Source organism: Pseudoliparis swirei, chromosome 10 (assembly GCF_029220125.1).
Source record: "Pseudoliparis swirei isolate HS2019 ecotype Mariana Trench chromosome 10, NWPU_hadal_v1, whole genome shotgun sequence".
Classification (NCBI taxonomy): Eukaryota; Metazoa; Chordata; class Actinopteri; order Perciformes; family Liparidae; genus Pseudoliparis; species Pseudoliparis swirei.
This window is the reverse complement of record NC_079397.1, coordinates 2,882,508-2,900,007: the sequence shown is the minus strand read 5'-3', so window position 1 is coordinate 2,900,007 and position 17,500 is coordinate 2,882,508. Positions and strand designations below refer to the sequence as shown.

Genomic DNA, 17,500 nt, shown 5'->3' with positions numbered 1-17,500 from the left:
CCTGAGAGCAACATGAAGCTAGTGGGTTCAGTCCATTTAGTCAACAGAACTTCATAATTGCAGCTTTAAACTATATATATTTTTTGGGGGTCCAAAATGTTACGAAGACGAGGAGTTTTCTACGGAGGCTGAAGCAGAAGAAGACTCTCGCCTCTCTGTGCTTCAGACTTCAATGACGCCATTTTGAAGTCAAGCGGAGCTGAGTCATGACAGGATAACCACTCTGGGAATAAAAAAGTCACTTTGACCGCAGTTACACACTCAGACCTCAGCTGCGTCCTCATATGAGCCCTTCACAATAAAAGCACCACTTGTTCCTCTGTTAATTAACTCATCCTCCTCTCTCTCTCTCTCTCTCTCTCTCTCTATCCAGGAGATGACGAGAACTACGTTTGAAGAAATGATATCTGTCCCTGAGCGGTCTGATGACAGGTGAACTCAAAAAGATTCTGACTTCATGGAATCATTTTATTTTGCTAAATTCCCTCGAACGCCTCTGGATGACGTGACGCCGGATGAGACCGGCGCTCTGACCAGCAGGCAGACAGCTGATCGGCCTGCAGCCCCCCAGTGTGTGTGTGTGTGTGTGTGTGTGTGTGTGTGTGTGTGTGTGTGTTTGAGTTTAGTCCATCTGTTGGCGTGTGTCGGCCCGAGGCGACGGCATAAGAGAAAGAACGAGACACAAAGAGAAGAAAAAATGTAAAGATGGGATGAAAAGATGAAAAGATACACAACGTAGAGAAACAGAGGTGTGTGTGTGTGTGTGTGTGTGTGTGTGTGTGTTGGACCTCCGGCAGTGATGTGTGTGTGTGTGTGTGTCTCAGTGGAGACCAGATGGAGCCAGAACTCAACAGAACGGATTAGTCCACTTGGCATGTTCTCACACACACACACACACACACACACACACACACACACACACACGCTCGCTCAGCTGCAGCAAGATTTCTGCTGGAGCAGTCGCATAATATCTAAATAATCTACGGAAGCCCAGAGAGGCCAATTTATCACTTATAAGAGCCAACTCCCCTTTAGTGTGGAGGAGGAGGAGGAAGAAGAAGAAGAAGAAGAAGAAGAAGAAGAAGAAGAAGAAGAAGAAGAAGAAGAAGAAGAAGAAGGAGAAGAAGAAGAAAAGAGTTCTGCGACTAAAACTTCTTTTCAGAGAAGTGCTTCTGAATCACGTCGTAGTGAAAACATCGTAGTTAAAACATCGGAGTTAAAACATCGGAGTTAAAACATCGTAGTTAAAACATCATAGTTAAAATGCGTAGTTAAAACGTCGTAGTTACAACATCGCAGTTAAAACATTGCAGTTAAAACCTCGCAGTTACAACGTCGTAGTTACAACGTCGTAGTTACAACGTCGTAGTTACAACGTCGTACTTAAAACATCGTTAAAACATCACAGTTACAACGTCGTAGTTATAACGTTGCAGTTAAAACATCGCAGATAAAACGTCGCAGTTAAAACGTCGTAGTTACAACGTCGTAGTTATAACGTCGCAGATAAAACGTCGCAGTTAAAACGTTGCAGTTAAAACATCGTAGTTAAAACATCACAGTTACAATGTCGTAGTTACAACGTCGTAGTTATAATGTCGCAGTTAAAACATCGCAGTTACAACGTCGTAGTTACAATGTCGTAGTTACAACGTCGTAGTTACAACGTCGCAGTTACAACGTCGTAGTTACCGCCTCATAGTTACTCGGTGTCTTCTTCCGTTTCATGGGCGTTGTGCAGCGAATGCCTCCACGAGTCGGTTTCTATTGTTTTTTCTTGGTGGTCGATTGTTGAGACCTCTGCAGCTCGAGTCGGACGGACTGACGGACGTTCTCGTCTCCACGGAAACAACAAAATGATTGTTTATTGTTTTAATCTCGTCCGTCTGCACGGGCACTTTTCACTCTGTCTCTTTAAATTTGCTTTTCAGCTCATCATGTCTGCCTCTCTCGGGAGCTCGATGCCCTGCATGACAACAGATGGAGCCCTGAGGCTCTGGGACCCCCCCCCCCCCCCCCCACACACACACACAAACACAGACACACACACACGTGTGCGAACACACGCACAGTCTCTCACACACACACTTGTAGGGAAAAGGCTGGCAGCAGCGGGGTGAGAGAGAAGCTGTGGCAAAGGCTGATGTCAACATCAGTATGGATGCACACACACACACTCACAGAGCCCATGGTTATGTGGATATATGGAGATGAACACACACACACACACACAAATAATGCATTCACTCAGTGCTCACACGGAAAAACAGGAAATATCAGACTAGATTTAAAACAGAAAATCAAATTTGGAGCCAATTTTATCCCCGGAACACGGAGCCGGAGCACATTTGGGGATTTTTGGACCAGTGTTCGGCAAAACCTCACATCAGCGTATTCTTCCAGAGTCTGACTGAAAACACTCAAACATATATTTTTTCCCCTCCATCATCTTGATTTATCACCGATAAAAACCAAAGGCATGCTGGGACATGTAGTCCCTACTGTGTGTGCTGCGTCCGCCCTGTGGTCCTCCGACACTAAGTCACGCACCCACATGCGCACACGCACACACAAACGGACACACGCACACACACGCAAACACGGACACGGACAGACACATAGACATGCACACAAACAAATACACACACATGCACACACGCATGCACACATGTGCGCACACGCACACACAAACACACACACACACACACACTCTCACACACTCACTCTCACACACTCACTCTCACACACACACTCACACACACACACCACTGAGATAACAATGATAAACAGCTCTTCATCCTCCACACAGAGAAACAGGAATAAGCTCCGCCTCCGGAGAGAGGAAGTCCACCGAAGGCTCAGGAGACGCATAACGAGCATCCCGAGGTTAAAGAAAAGCGATACAATGGAGGTTTGAACAGTCCACAGCGCGGCCGTGTACTCCTCCGCATCATTCAGAGGACTCAAGCCTGTGTTCGGTGTCGGAGTCACGGCCCGAACCAGAGCGGCGGCGTGTTCACGGTCCGGCCCGAGCCTCCGGAACAATCCGCCCGAGGCGATGGAGGAAAACGAGTTCATCCCGAGATGATTCTTATCTCCTGGCTTTGTCTTTCGACAGATATCAGACTAGAACTGGTTGTGTGGAATCTAACGATAACTCTCTTTGTAGACCCTTGAAAACCGATTTCTTTCTTTTTTACGATCATAAAAAGAAAGAAAAAAGACTCTCTAGACCATTTGCAGCGCCATCTAGTGGTGGGTGTGAAGCTTTGCCCCGAGAGATACCTGAGGCAGAAGAATGACAGCGTCTTCATCGGTATTTCTAATTGTGCATCTCCGATCTGCCAATATGTTATGAACTCAGAAAAGGTCTACGAAGTCTAGACGTCTCCCGAAGGAATCCGAGGAGGCAGCTCGAGGGAGGAGTCTAGAAGCGAGCTCTCGTCGGGCGGCTTTGTGGTGACGGTAAACTCCAGCGAGCAGAACTCAGCCGAGCTTTGAGCGACACGTCGACGTCTGGAATGACATCGGCCGTCTGATTCCGGACGAGACGTTCGCGAAGGTCGACGAAATTCGCGGCCTTATGAATCAAGCCGAGAGGCGACTGTCGAGGGATTTAAAAGGTGCTTAGGAAGTTCTGTCGAGTCAGGAAGGACCGACGCTGAAATACCGCAACTTCGTACCGTCATCATCAAACTTCCTGGATTCATTTCCAGGAAGTAGAAGCTTTTTTTTAATCCAAGACCTTTTTCTCCAACGTCTGTTTCTCGGATCGGCGTCAGCCTTCGGCTCGGATCGTCCTGTCAAACTGTTTGGCACATTCACCGGGAAAGTTCGGGCAGTCTGTCGTTTCCTCGTCAGCTTCCTTCAATAATATATTTACCCCGCGGCCCTCGATTGAGAATGAACGTCTCTGTAATGTTGGAGGTTTCCGGACTCCTTCCTCGAGCTGCGTCCTCGGAGGACGTCAAGACTTCACACACCGCCTCCGAGTTTCTTTACCCATTGACAGCTCTCGGAGATGCACGATTCCCACGCGGGCGCCGACCGACAGGAAGTGACATCACCTTCGGCTTGGCGCCGAGTGGCATTTTGATGCGGTTATAATCGGCGTAAAGGTCGGGGAAGGGGAGGGGGGGGGGGAGGCAAATGTCAAACCTGATCCCGAGCGGATGGAAACAAACAGGAAGCTTTTGGATGAAAGTGAATTTGTAATGTGATGGATGAACGTAGACAGGAAGGAAGTGAGGAGACGTCAACAACACGGCGCCACGGCCGCCGCTTTGGTTTGTGTTGCGCCGTGGAAAAGAAGAGGAAGTGCGCCGCTAATTGAAGGTGGCAGGACAGGAGAGTAAAACACAAACAATTATGAGGAAGGAAGACGGATGGGGAGATGAAACTCGACTGATTCTGCCACGATTCATTAACGTGAAGTGGAGACGGATCAGAACCCCCGCCGAGAGGCCGAGGGGCCGAGGGGCCGAGGGACCGAGAGGCCGAGGGGCCGAGGGGCCGAGGGACCGAGAGGCGGAACAGCGGGAACCGAAATGTTGATGCCGGAGAAAAACCAGGAAGAAGAAAACTGGCAGTTTGTTTGATTCCACTTCCACTTCCCTCAGTTATTCAACCGCCTGGTCCAACTTCAACTTCAGCTGCTGGGAAAGAAAATACAACCCGAGCCAGAACCAGAAGAAGAAGAAGAACCAGAGGAAGAAGAAGAAGAACTAGAAGAAGACAATGAAGAAGAAGAAGAAGAAGAAGAAGAACCAGAAGAACAAGAAGAAAAAGAGGAAGAACAAGAAGAACCAGAATAACCAGAACCAGAACCAGAAGAAGAACCAGACCCAGAAGCAGAACCAGCACCAGCAGCAGCGTCTTACCGAGCTTGGGCAGTGAGTACTGGACCTTGAAGTAGTCCTGGTAGAAGCCCAGCAGCCTCTTGGTGATGTGCAGCGCGTAGTCTCCGGCGCCGCTGGCAACGGCGTCGGGCCGGGCGTACAAACGGACCTGAGGAGGAGGAGGAGGAGGAGGAGGAGGTCAGTCATCAGGCCAGAACGTAGACTCCAACATGGGGACAGGAAATGAAACTACGTCCTCGGCCCGGAGAACCAAATGGAGTTACGCCGAGTTTCGACACGCAGAGGGAAATTACATCTGTCTGTTTGAGTGTCTTTACACGAGCAGAGAGTTCTACTGAAGAGGAAACACGAGTTCTACTGAGGAGGAAACACAAGTTCTACTGAGGAGGAAACACGATTTTATTTTAATGTTTATTTTTTTTTTTTTTACATTTTCACATTTATATTATTTATTAATTAAATTTTTTATTTAATAAAATCTTTTTTATTTTATTCATTTATTTTATTTATTTCATTTATTTTATTTATTTTATTTATTTTATTCATTTTATTTAATTTATTTTATTATTTTCTTTTTTATATAATCACATATTAATGCATCTCTTTCCAAGGAAAAGGAGGCATACATATAATAGATTAATGATTCTCATGTTTATTGAGTAAGTTCAATAACTCCATAAATCAAAATGGAAACAAACTAATAAGTAATAACGTAAATAACATGAATAAGTCAACGTAACTAAAGTACATACAGTACATACAGTACATCGCTGTTATCAACACACATAGGAGACCTCATCTGCCAAACACCCATCAATAATCAATCGCGCCAGGTCACATGACGCCGTGGCCTCGTTCAGAGCGCCGTGTGTTGACTCTTCAACTCTCAGTTCAACTTTTAAAGAAACAGAACCTTCCGTGCGGCCGATGTGTGTAACGGGCTCCGGCAGCAGCTGCTCGCCCCTCTGAGGCGGTCTCACTCCACAGAGTCAGAACCGGTTCTGAACCCGAGCGGTTCTGTTCGGCCCGTCAGACGCCGGCTCGTCTCACTCAGTGTGAGAAAAGAAGAAAGAAAAAGAAATAAGTTTCTCTAGAAAGAGTCGAAACCTCGAGAAAAACACGACGCCGGCCCTTTAATTACACACAGGGGAGGGGTGGAGCGGGAGGGGGGGGGGAGGGGGGGCACTTATCAATTTAAAAAAAGTATATGTCTGGAGTGTCTGTTTGTCTGTGTGTGTCTGTGTGTGTGTGTGTGTGTGTGTGTGTGTGTGTGTGTGTGTGTCTGTGTCTGTGTGTGTGTGTGTGTGTGTGTGTGTGTGTCTGTGTGTGTGTGTGTGTGTGACAGATACAAGCTATCAAACACACAAGTAAATAAATACACACTCCAACTCATCAAATAATTTTGGGTGGACACACACACACACACACATACTCACTATAATATATCACTGATGTCATTCCTCACACATACACACATACACACACTCCTCCTCCTCCTCCTCCTCCTCTCCACAGCAGGACAGATTTTTCAAAAAAAATCAAACTTTTTAAAGCCTCCCCCTCCTCCTCCTCCTCCTCCTCCTCCTCCTCCTCCCTCTACCAGAACTCACTCCGCCGAGTGAATATATTTAATTTTATATATTTATTGAATTTGAGGTTTAGAGAATCGTCTCCCGAGGATTCCTCAAAACGCCTCCAGTCGTGTCCTCCCAGGTGAGGAGAAACTATTCTCTCGGCGGGGCGGGGGTGGTGGAAGGAGGTGGGTGTGACGTTCCCACTTCAAAGTACCATCACACACACACACACACACACACAGATATACATTCAATGTGTCTCCGGGGGACTGAGATGTGCGGCGCGGTGGATCAGCGCCGTGCGGTGAGCGTTCCCGGGATTAGAAGCCAGAGGGGGAAAAACGTCGAGTTTTTCTTCACATTCCGTCGTCTTGAAAAAAGAAAATCCCAGCGAGCGGCAGCGGAAACTTTAAATTGCCCCCTCGGTGCGTAGAAAGCGAGTGTGAAGGCGTGTCGGCCATGTTTTCTCTCCTCCTCGCTCTGTGACACACAGAGTGGGGGTTCTCCTCCCACCCCAATGCATGCTGGGACTCAGCCCCCAGCTGAGGAGGAATGACGTATGAGGAAGATTTTTAATTTCTGTCCCGCTGCCCGACCATCGCCTTCAGGACGTCTCCGATCACACGGAGCGACATCGAGGGGATTGTGTCCTCAGAGGTCAGGGTCAGAGGTCAAGGTCAGGGTTAGGGTCAGAGGTCACGGTTAGGGTCACATGAGAGCTGAACCTTCTCATCTATTTCTACGATGAATTCAAAACACTGGAAGATGGAATCAAGAGTCCATTGAGAATTATTAAAACTAGCGGATCATGTTGCAGTTGTTTTGTGTCTCTTTGTGGTCGTTCTGTGTCTCTTTGTGGTTGTTTTGTGTGACGGTGGTGACGGTGTTGACGGTGGTGACGGTGTTGACGGTGGTGACGGTGTTGACGGTGGTGACGGTGGTGACGGTGGTGACGGTGGTGACGGTGGTGACGGTGTTGACGGTGTTGACGGTGGTGACGGTGGTGACGGTGGTGACGGTGGTGACGGTGGTGACGGTGGTGACGGTGGTGACGGTGGTGACAGTGTTGACGGTGGTGACGGTGTTGACGGTGGTGACGGTGGTGACGGTGTTGACGGTGGTGACGGTGGTGACTGTGGTTACGGTGTTGACGGTGGTGACGGTGTTGACGGTGGTGACGGTGGTGACGGTGGTCACGGTGTTGACGGTGGTGACGGTGGTGACGGTGGTGACGGTGGTGACGGTGTTGACGGTGGTGACGGTGTTGACGATGGTGACGGTGGTGACGGTGGTGACGGTGGTGACTGTGGTGACGGTGTTGACGGTGGTGACGGTGTTGACTGTGGTGACGGTGGTGACGGTGGTGACGGTGGTGACGGTGGTGACGGTGGTCACGGTGTCGTTCCCCTCTGAACCAACGGAAGCTAACCATGTGAAAACAGTTCAAGAGCAACGGAAACAACAGGCGGAGAATTATCACAGAGAACTGGAGTCAAACACGCAGCGTGAGAGAGGGAAGCCTTCTGGCTCGGCTCTAATGAATGAGCTATTACGGGAAATAAATCCCTGTGAGAATGCGCCGCGTTCAATGACCACGATGACAGTCCGTCAAAATCATGCAGCCATAAACCCTCAACACTAATGAAACTCTCTCTGTTCCCATGTCACACCCCCCAGTACGATGGATGAAGGGGGAAGAAGGCTTGTCTTAAATAAACAAAGAGGCCGATAGAAACTCTTCTTTAAAGACGAGATTTGGTCAACGATCGTCTCTTTTGACTCTGACGGCCCTCGTCTCTCCTCATTGGCGTTGTCCCCGTCTTTCGGCCAATGGAGGCGATCGGACGGCGGCGTCACGGGTCGGCGCCGTTGGTTACGAAGGCAGAGCGGCTTCCGTCTGAAGTTTGTCGATCTCAAAGTCGAGGCCCCCGCCCGCGTCCGCCCGGCGGGGTTGGAGGGAGTGTTGCCGAACGCTCGTATCGGTCGCTAAGCCATCCATCAAATTATCCTCCGTCGCCCTTCATCATCCATCATCCAAGGGCGACGGACGGAGCGACGCAACGCAAGCGATGTCACGGACGAGCGGAGCGATAACAAGGGGGGGAGGAGGGGGAGAAAGAGATGTTTGAATTGATTGAGAAAGGGGAAGAAGGAGAGAGGAGCAAACTGTAATATTTATTTTGTTTATCTGCCCACTCTTCGTACCTCGGTTGTCAAAAACTTTGAATGCCGTTCGACTCTGAAGGAGGAAACGTTCCGTCTGGATTCACCGACTGGCCGATTGGACGAATTCAGTTTCCGAACCCTGAAAAGACCTCTTTCGAAATCACATCAGGTTAAAATGACTAGAAGAAGGGCGTTTGGTGTGCACTTCATTCGCTCTGCCTCCGTAACCAACGGCGCCGACCCGTGACGCAGCTGTCCAATCGCATCGTCCCCATCGGCCAAAAGATGAGGACGACCCCAATGAAGAGAGACGGGGGCCGTCAGAGTCAAAAGAGATGATCGTTGACCAAATCGTCCAATCGCATCGTCCCCATTGGCCGAAAGACGAGGACGACGCCAATGAAGAGAGACAAGGGCAGTCAGAGTCAAAAGAGACGATCGTTGACCAAATCTCGTATTTAAAGAGTTTCTCTTGTTCACGTGGTTCAAAACCAGGACGTTGTTCATATTTACGAACATTTAAGATAAGCATTTATCCAAAACATGCTCATAAACATCAAACGACTCTCCATGGAAATAAACTGTTGTCACGTGTGATCAATAAGTCTGGAGGAGCAGCGCTAGTTACGTTAGCGACACGGCTAATGGAGAACTTATGTTTAATTTGTGCTCCTTTGGTTGAATGTAAATTAGAATGTGATTTATGATGCAGTCAAATGTAATCTTGTAAATTGAATAGTTATCAGAGAGGGAATCAGGAACGATTTAACCTATATCAGTAAATTGATGTTTTTATGTAGTTTGTATGTCTTTTGACGTTTCTCCCATTTACTTTAATTGATCAATTTCTTTGTTTGTTTAAACCTATTTTACAATGTTTTCTTCATTAATTTCAGGAAGCAGCAGGCGAGTAACTGATATATAAATCGTCACTTTGTGGCTGAAGTATTCCTTTAAACATTAGAATAGGGTGTCTCATAAAGAGAAATTATGTTTAATGTGACCTTTATCTTTTTTAACTATTTTATTTTATCACTATGGCACATCAATGTGACCTTGATTATCATTGTAAGATGTTAATGTGACATTTAATATATTTAAAGAGACATAAAGACACTTTCTACCTGATGAAACTGGGAGGAAAGCAAACAATGTCAGGAAGTGACATTCAAAAGAGAAAATAGCAAACCTCGTTGTTTCAACAAGAATCCTACAGGAACAATAATTCATGAAACATTCAAAATAGATATTGTATCATGTTGTGGTTGTTTGTGTCTTTGTGGTCGTTTGTGTATTTGTGTATTTTTTTTGTCTTTGTGGTTGTTTTGAGTCTTTGTTTTGAGTCTATGTGGTAGTTTTCAGTCTTTCTGGTTGTTTTGAGTCTTTCTGGTTGTTTTGAGTCTTTGTATTGAGTCTCTGTGGTTGTTTTTAGTCTTTGTGGTCGTTTTGAGTTTCTTTGTGGTCGTATTGAGTCTTTGTGGGTGTTTTTGAGTCTTTGTTTTGAGTCTTTGTGGTCGTTTTGAGTCTTTGTGGTCGTATTGAGTCTCTGTGGTTGTTTTGAGTTTCTTTGTGGTCGTATTGAGTCTTTGTGGGGGGTTTTGAGTCTTTGTTTTGAGTCTTTGTGGTCGTATTGAGTCTCTGTGGTTGTTTTGAGTTTCTTTGGGGTCATATTGAGTCTTTGTGGGGTTTTTGAGTCTTTGTTTTGAGTCTGTGGTTGTTTTGAGTCTTTGTGGTTGTGTTTGGGGTTGTTTTGAGTCTTGTAGTCGTTTTGAGTCTCTGTGGTTGTTTTGTCTCTCTGAGGTTGTTTTGAGTCTCTTTGTGGTTGTTTGATGATGTCATGTTTCAATAACCTCATAGATTTAGATGTGGGGCGGTCTGCTGAGCAGCAGCTGTGTTTGTACTGTTAGGGAACAACAAGCTACTAACAAGAAGTTTTGTTTGGAAGTGAATCACCACAACGACCAGAGGTCCTTCACCAAGCAGCCGTAAGGGCACCCTAAAATACAACACACACACACACATGCAATCATAAAACGGATCACCGCTCTTTCATTTTTTATGCCTTTTCCAGCACTGTGTAAATTTTTAGCTCGTTCGGTGAGATTATTTTAAATAAACCTCCGTCTTCACGGCAAAAACAACCCGAATTGTATTTCGTTGGGTACCTTTCTTGTATTGTATTTCGTGGGGTACCTTTCTCGTATTGTATTTCGTGGGGTACCTTTCTCGTATTGTATTTCGTGGGGTACCTTTCTCGTATTGTATTTCGTGGGGTAACTTTCTCGTATTGTATTTTGTGGGGTACCTTTCTCGTATTGTATTTCGTGGGGTACCTTTCTCGTATTGTATTTCGTGGGGTACCTTTCTCATATTGTATTTCGTGGGGTATCTTTCTCTAGGTATAGGACGTCACAACCAAGCGAGGAGGACTCAACACAGAGACCCCGTCGACGCTCAGATCCGAGGCGGCGGATTGGCCAACTGGCCTTCGCTTTACGGCAAGATGAAGGAATAACGAGCCGAGCGGTGCAGGGTGGAGGATTTCACGGCCCCGGCGGCTTCTCGGCGGGTCGTGTTCGGTCTGCAGCCTGTCAGGTTGTAATCCTCCCTGAAGGAGAAGCGGCTCATTACAGGAACACTGAGCCTCACAACAGGAAGAGAGGAGCTCGCTTCTCAAAGAGCTTTAGAAGAAACGAGAGGAGAACAGATAGAGGTGCCGCCAGGTTTACTGACTGGAGATCAGTTTGTGAGTCCTCACGTCGCGTCCACACATTTAATTATGTTCATAACCACGAAAGCTCTTAATAGCCTCATTTGTCAGATTCCTTTTGTCTGAATGTCCAAAGGATGCAAAACGATGAGAGAGAAACGCATGAGAGTCTGACTCCATCGTGTGAGGAGACGTCTGTCTGTAGAGCATTCAGATGTATTTATAAACTTAAACAACTACCAACAGTTACGCTGCTTTCTTTGTGTCTCTTTGAGGTCGTTTTGTGTCTCTTTGAGGTCGTTGTGTATCCCTGTGTGTGATTTTGTGTCTTTGAGGTCGTTGTCTATCTCTTTTTGTGGTCATTGTTTCTTTTTGTCGTGCTTTTGTATCTCTGTGGTCTTTTTATTGTCTCTTTGTGGCGTTTTCTTTTGCATCTTTGTGGATCTTTTGTATCTCTTTGTAGTGGTGTCTTTAAGGTCGTTTTGTGTCTCTTTGAGGTAGTTTTGTGTGTATTTGAGGTCGTTTTGTGTCTGAGGTCGTTTTGTATCTTTTTGTGTCTCTTAGTGGTTGTTTTGTGTCTCTTTGAGGTCGTTTTGAGTCTCTTAGTGGTTGTTTGTTATCTCTGTAGTGGAGTTGTGTCTCTTTGTGGTAGTTTTTTGTCTTTTTGAGGTGGTTTTGTGTCTCTTTGAGGTGGTTTTGTGTCTCTTTGTGGTCGTTTTGTGTCTCCCTGTGCTTGTTTTGTGTCTCCGAGGTGGTTTTGTGTTTTTTTTGTGGTAGTTTTATGTCTCTTTGTGGTTGTTTTGTGTCTCTTTGAGGTGGTTTTGTGTTTTTTTGTGCTAGTTTTATGTCTCTTTGTGGTTGTTTTGTGTCTCTTTGAGGTGGTCTCTTTCTTATGGACATTGCCGTGATTCGCATCTCCTATAACGCCGACTGCCGCTCTGCTTTTCTCTTCACTCTTCCGAGGAGGAAGGAGGGATGAACGGGTCTGTCAGATGAAGATGTTTAAGCGCTTTTGAGGAATATAGAAGGGTGTATTTCTTTGGGGGGGGGTTTAAGGTTCCTGTCGGGGAAGCTGCTCTGCACACAGACGGCGCTCTGCCTTGGGGCTCGTACCGGCATCTCCAGATGAAAGCTGTAACACGGGGAGGATCCGGCTCTTGTCGGTTAATAGGAACTAGTGCTCGTGCTGCTTCCTGCGTCCTGCTTCCTTCTCGTGCCCTGCACACTTTCATCTGTACGTACACCGCAAAGAAAATAATCTGTGTGGAAAACTTCAACGTAAAAAAATAAAAGTTCCGATGTACGTAAGACATGAAGTTTTATTCTTTTTGAAACACGTCAAATTCAGTTGAAAACTGTTTTGTTTTTTTCTTCATATTACGGTTCATTTATGTTGTCAGTACAATGTTTAGTACAATTAACAGTAAAATAATGTATTTTTTACAAATAAATACGTTAAAAAATTACTGTTTGGACTGAATATTTATATATTTACGGTGTTTTACTGTAAAAAACTATAAAACTAAATATATATATCTAAAAATAACTACATATATAACTATATATATTATTTTACATTATTTATCCCCAGCTGGTCCATGTTTATGTGTCACTGGGACGTCACGATGGAGGAGTGAGACCTCACTTTTACTCTCATTTACTTTTCCGTTGTTTACCTCATTGAATGTGAAACTATGGTTATTTTATCAAAAAATTGAAAAATGTACGACTGAAAATGTAAAAGACACACAAAGAAAATGTGTGTAATCATTATAAAGACCAAAATCCATATGCATGAATGAGCCCACACGAATATACACACACACGCACATATACACACACACACACACACACACACACACAAACTTAGAGACTGGTGATGGTTATAAATGACCCAGATATAATTTGCCATTAAAACCCATTTTACTCAAATCATCTTAGAGACACAAGCGTGCGTGTGCGTGCGTGCGTGCGTGCGTGTGTGTGTGTGTGTGTGTGTGTGTGTGTGTGCTGAAGAGCTGTCCTTGACTTTCTGGCAGGCGAGATGGATGAGCCGTAATTACAGCGATAGAGAGATGATCAGAGGAGAGGAAGAGGAGGAGGAGGAAGAAGAAGAGGAGGAGGAGGAGGAGGAACGAGGTCGTGCACGTGTTCGTCCTTGTTCTGGAGCGTCGGACACGGCGCGTAGGAGCATGTTTGTGTTGTGCTTGTTGAAGGGAAGATAAACAGAGCCGGTTCTCAAAGGACGATCAACCTATCCGGTTTACTGGAACCAGACTTCAGTAATCGGGGTAGTTGTAATAATAATAATAATGTAATGTAATGTAAAAGTTGTAAACTCAGAAGAGAAGCCTCTAGTTTCTCCAGCACAATGAAAAGCTGCGTGTACCACAATGTACTGCAATGTACCAAAATGTATCGCATAATTTTGACATTCTATCTCATAATTTAAACTATATATATATTTATATATATATATTGTATACATATATATATATATACATATATATATATATTTATATTTAGATAAATATTTATTTATATGTATATATATATAAATAAATATAGTTATTTATTTTTACATATATACATTCATACATGTATATATATATATAAATAAATATACATATATTTATATATATATATATAAAATATGTATATATATATTTATTTATTTATATTTATATTTTATATATATATACAGGACTGTCTCAGAAAATTAGAATATTGTGATGAAGTTCTTTATTTTCTGCAATGCAATTAAAAAAACAAAAATGTCATGCATTCTGGATTCATTACAAATCAACTGAAATATTGCAAGCCTTTTATTCTTTTAATATTGCTGATTATGTCTTACAGCTTAAGAAAACTCAAATATCCTATCTCTAAATATTAGAATATCATGAAAAAGTATACTAGTAGGGTATTAAACAAATCACTTGAATTGTCTAATTAACTCGAAACACCTGCAAGGGTTTCCTGAGCCTTGACAAACACTCAGCTGTTATAAATCTTTTGTTTTACTTGGTCTGAGGAAATATTAAAATTTTATGAGATAGGATTTTAGAGTTTTCTTAAGCTGTAAGCCATAATCAGCAATATTAAAAGAATAAAAGGCTTGCAATATTTCAGTTGATTTGTAATGAATCCAGAATGCATGACATTTTTGTTTTTTTAATTGCATTACAGAAAATAAAGAACTTTATCACAATATTCTAATTTTCTGAGACAGTCCTGTATATATATATATGTGTAATGCTCTCTGGAGACATGCTGGTATCCTCACATCTTAATCACCGTGGTACCGGAGACCACGCGCGGCTATCTGACTGCATCACGTCACCGGAGACGTTCAAGAACCACTAATGAGATTCGGGCGTGAGGCGTTTGAGTCGCTCGTTATCTGCAGACGGAGCCGCAAGCTTCATTTGTCGTGTGTTGAGCTCATTGTGTCCGCGTCGCGTTATCGTTTCATTAAGATGTTATCCGGAAGTAAATCTTTGTTTTCACGAGATAACGACTCGCGCGTTCAAGACCTCCGTGATTATAAACTCTGAACGCCAATTACGTTGAGTTTATGACAATAACAATAATAAAGGAAGCGATTTAATTCTGAATTCCTCAAACAAAACAAGTGAGAATCACTTTCTCTCTCTGTATTGATTGAAAGAATAATCTGATAATTAAGTTTTCATGGTCAAACATCTTTTAATTGTTTATGTTTTAACGATGCCGTCCATACCAAACCATTAAACCACCAGGATAACATGCTAACCGTGGGCATGGAGCTAATTCTGTGCTTCATCGGTTACTCTCTCCCAACATCCCAAAATGTTTCCTCCAATTAGTGAAGACAAGACGGGACGACTCATGTGGAAATGATTCATAATCGACTCGTCTGGGAAAGAATCGGTTAAAATCGGCGGCTTGTAGCTAACGGAGCAAAATAACAGCAAGAGAGCTAATGGAGAAAACGGCGTTAGCCGGAGGGGGAACCGGATCAAATAGCGTTAGCCGGATGGGGGAACCAGAGAAAACGACGTTAGCCGGATAGGGGAACCAGAGAAAACGACGTTAGCCGGAGGGGGAACCAGATAAAATTACATTAGCCGGATGGGGGAACAGGAGCAAAAGGCGTTAGCCGAAGCAAACGGCGTTAGCCAAAGCAAACGGCGTTAGCCGGAGCAAACGGCGTGAGCCGGATGGAAGAACCGGAACTAATAGCATCAGCCGGACGGGGAACCGGCGCTAGCAACGTTAGCCGGTGGGAGAACCAGATCTAACGGCTTCACCTCTCTCTAATGAGTCGTCATGTCGGGGTAACGAGCTCCTGTGACTTCTCTCCCCACAGAAGGTTCCATCGGTTTGTTTGTTTTCCTCTCAGCCACGATCAGGAAACCCAGAAGAGGAAAAGAAGCTCGGCAGAAAATCAAACAACAGAGATCACGAAGCCGAGATCACCGGCTTCAGATGTCTCATCCCAGGGAAAGAGATAATTAAGTCTCAAGTGTGTGTGTGTGTGTGTGAGTGTGTGTGTGTGTGTGTGTGAGTGTGTGAGTGTGAGTGTGTGTGTGTGTGTGTGTGTGTGTGACTCACCGTCACGCCGTCGTCGGTCTGCGTCTCCCTGTAGGTGAAGTTGCACACCGCCCAGGCCACGTAGTACGTGGACATGCGCGGCGTGCGCGCGAAGCGGTCGGTCACGCCGCCGTCCTCGTGCGGCGAGCTGCTCTCCAGCGGCATGTTGGCCAGGCCGGCGTACTGCGCGTCGTGGCGCAGCGCCAGGGAGAACGTGGCCTTGTAGGCCGGCTCGTCGAAGCACGGGAAGGCCTTCCGCGCGTGGATGGGACTGAACTGGGTCACCGCCAGGTACCTGGAGGGGGAACCGGAGGAACCGGGTTACTTTTAAACGGAGGAAGAGACGGGACTTTGTGATAACAGAGAGCTTTTATTGTGAAGAATTTATAGGAAAAGGGTTTATCGTCAAACTGGCGGACTTTTGTTAGCAGCTAAAAAATAACAAGGGCTTTTATTGTGAAAATTCTATGGGAAATAAATTGTGCTTATCAGCGAATAAGCTGCGCTGGCTACTATACTTCATTTAAACACATCTATAATATCTATAATGTATAATAATACTGCAGAGAGGAAGAATATGCAGGAACAACTGGGGCTTTTATTTTGAAAAAATAAATAGGAAATACATTTTGTTTTAGGCTATTCCTCAATAAAACACGTCTACTAATAGTTCAAGAAGGAAGAGTAAGGAGCAATGTTAACAAGGGCTTTTATTGTGAAAATATTAAACAAAATTAATTGTCTTTTATTAGCTTTGTTTGAGGCTATTCCTCAATAAAACAAGTCTACTAATGCTTTAGAGACGAAGTCTAATCAGCTGAAAGAACTTTTATTGTGAAAAATGTAGAGGATGTGACTGTTTTTATCAGAAAATAATCTTTGTTTGAGGATGTTCTTCAATAAAAACATTCTGCAGGGAGTAAGAGGAAGGAGCAATAATAACAAGGGCCTTTATTGTGAAAATATTAAAGGAAATTAATTGTGCTTAACAGCGAATAAGCTAATAAAATAAGTTTAAAATGAGTCAACTAATACTTCAGGGGGAAGACTAAGCAGCTGAAAGAACTGGGGCTTTTATTGTGAAAGTCATGGGACATGAAACACATTCATCACCGTTTCTACAGCTGATTGCTAATCAATCCAAGTGTAGACACACACACACATCCCCCCCCCCCCCCCCACACACACACACACACGCACACACACACACACATGACTCACTCCACCATATTGTCCCTCTCAAACTTCTGGAATAGAACCAGACTGAACACCGCGACGTCGGGGTTTTGCTCCAGTCCCTGAACGCCTCGCAGCTTATCGGAGGAGAACTTAACCCTTGTGTTGCCTTCGGGTCATTTTGACCCGATTCAATATTTAACTCTCCTGTCGCCTTCGGGTCAATTTGACCCGATTCAATGTTTAATGTCGGTGTTCTTTCGGGAGTCAACAAACAAACATAAAGTACCTCACACTTAAACTTGGAAAACAATATTAATTCTAATAATTTTCTGGAGATTTTAATAGCTGGGGTCATATTGACCTCAAGGGTAAAATATGTTAGTAAATATAAAGGTAACAGGAGGGTTAAACATTGAATCGGGTCATATTGACCCGAA

At 44.6% G+C, this 17,500-nt stretch overlaps 1 protein-coding gene across 1 annotated transcript in view; it reads right to left on the bottom strand.

The window, feature by feature from the left end:
* The window catches only part of LOC130200309 (thyrotropin-releasing hormone-degrading ectoenzyme-like), a 121,626-nt gene that overhangs the window by 75,601 nt on the left and 28,525 nt on the right, over positions 1–17,500 (bottom strand). Inside the window, exons 3-4 of the mRNA XM_056424478.1 lie at positions 15,906–16,179; positions 4,881–5,007 (exon numbers count right to left, since the gene is read on the bottom strand). Of these exons, the coding sequence (XP_056280453.1) occupies positions 4,881–5,007; positions 15,906–16,179 (401 nt within the window). The remainder of the gene's footprint in view (positions 1–4,880; positions 5,008–15,905; positions 16,180–17,500) is intronic.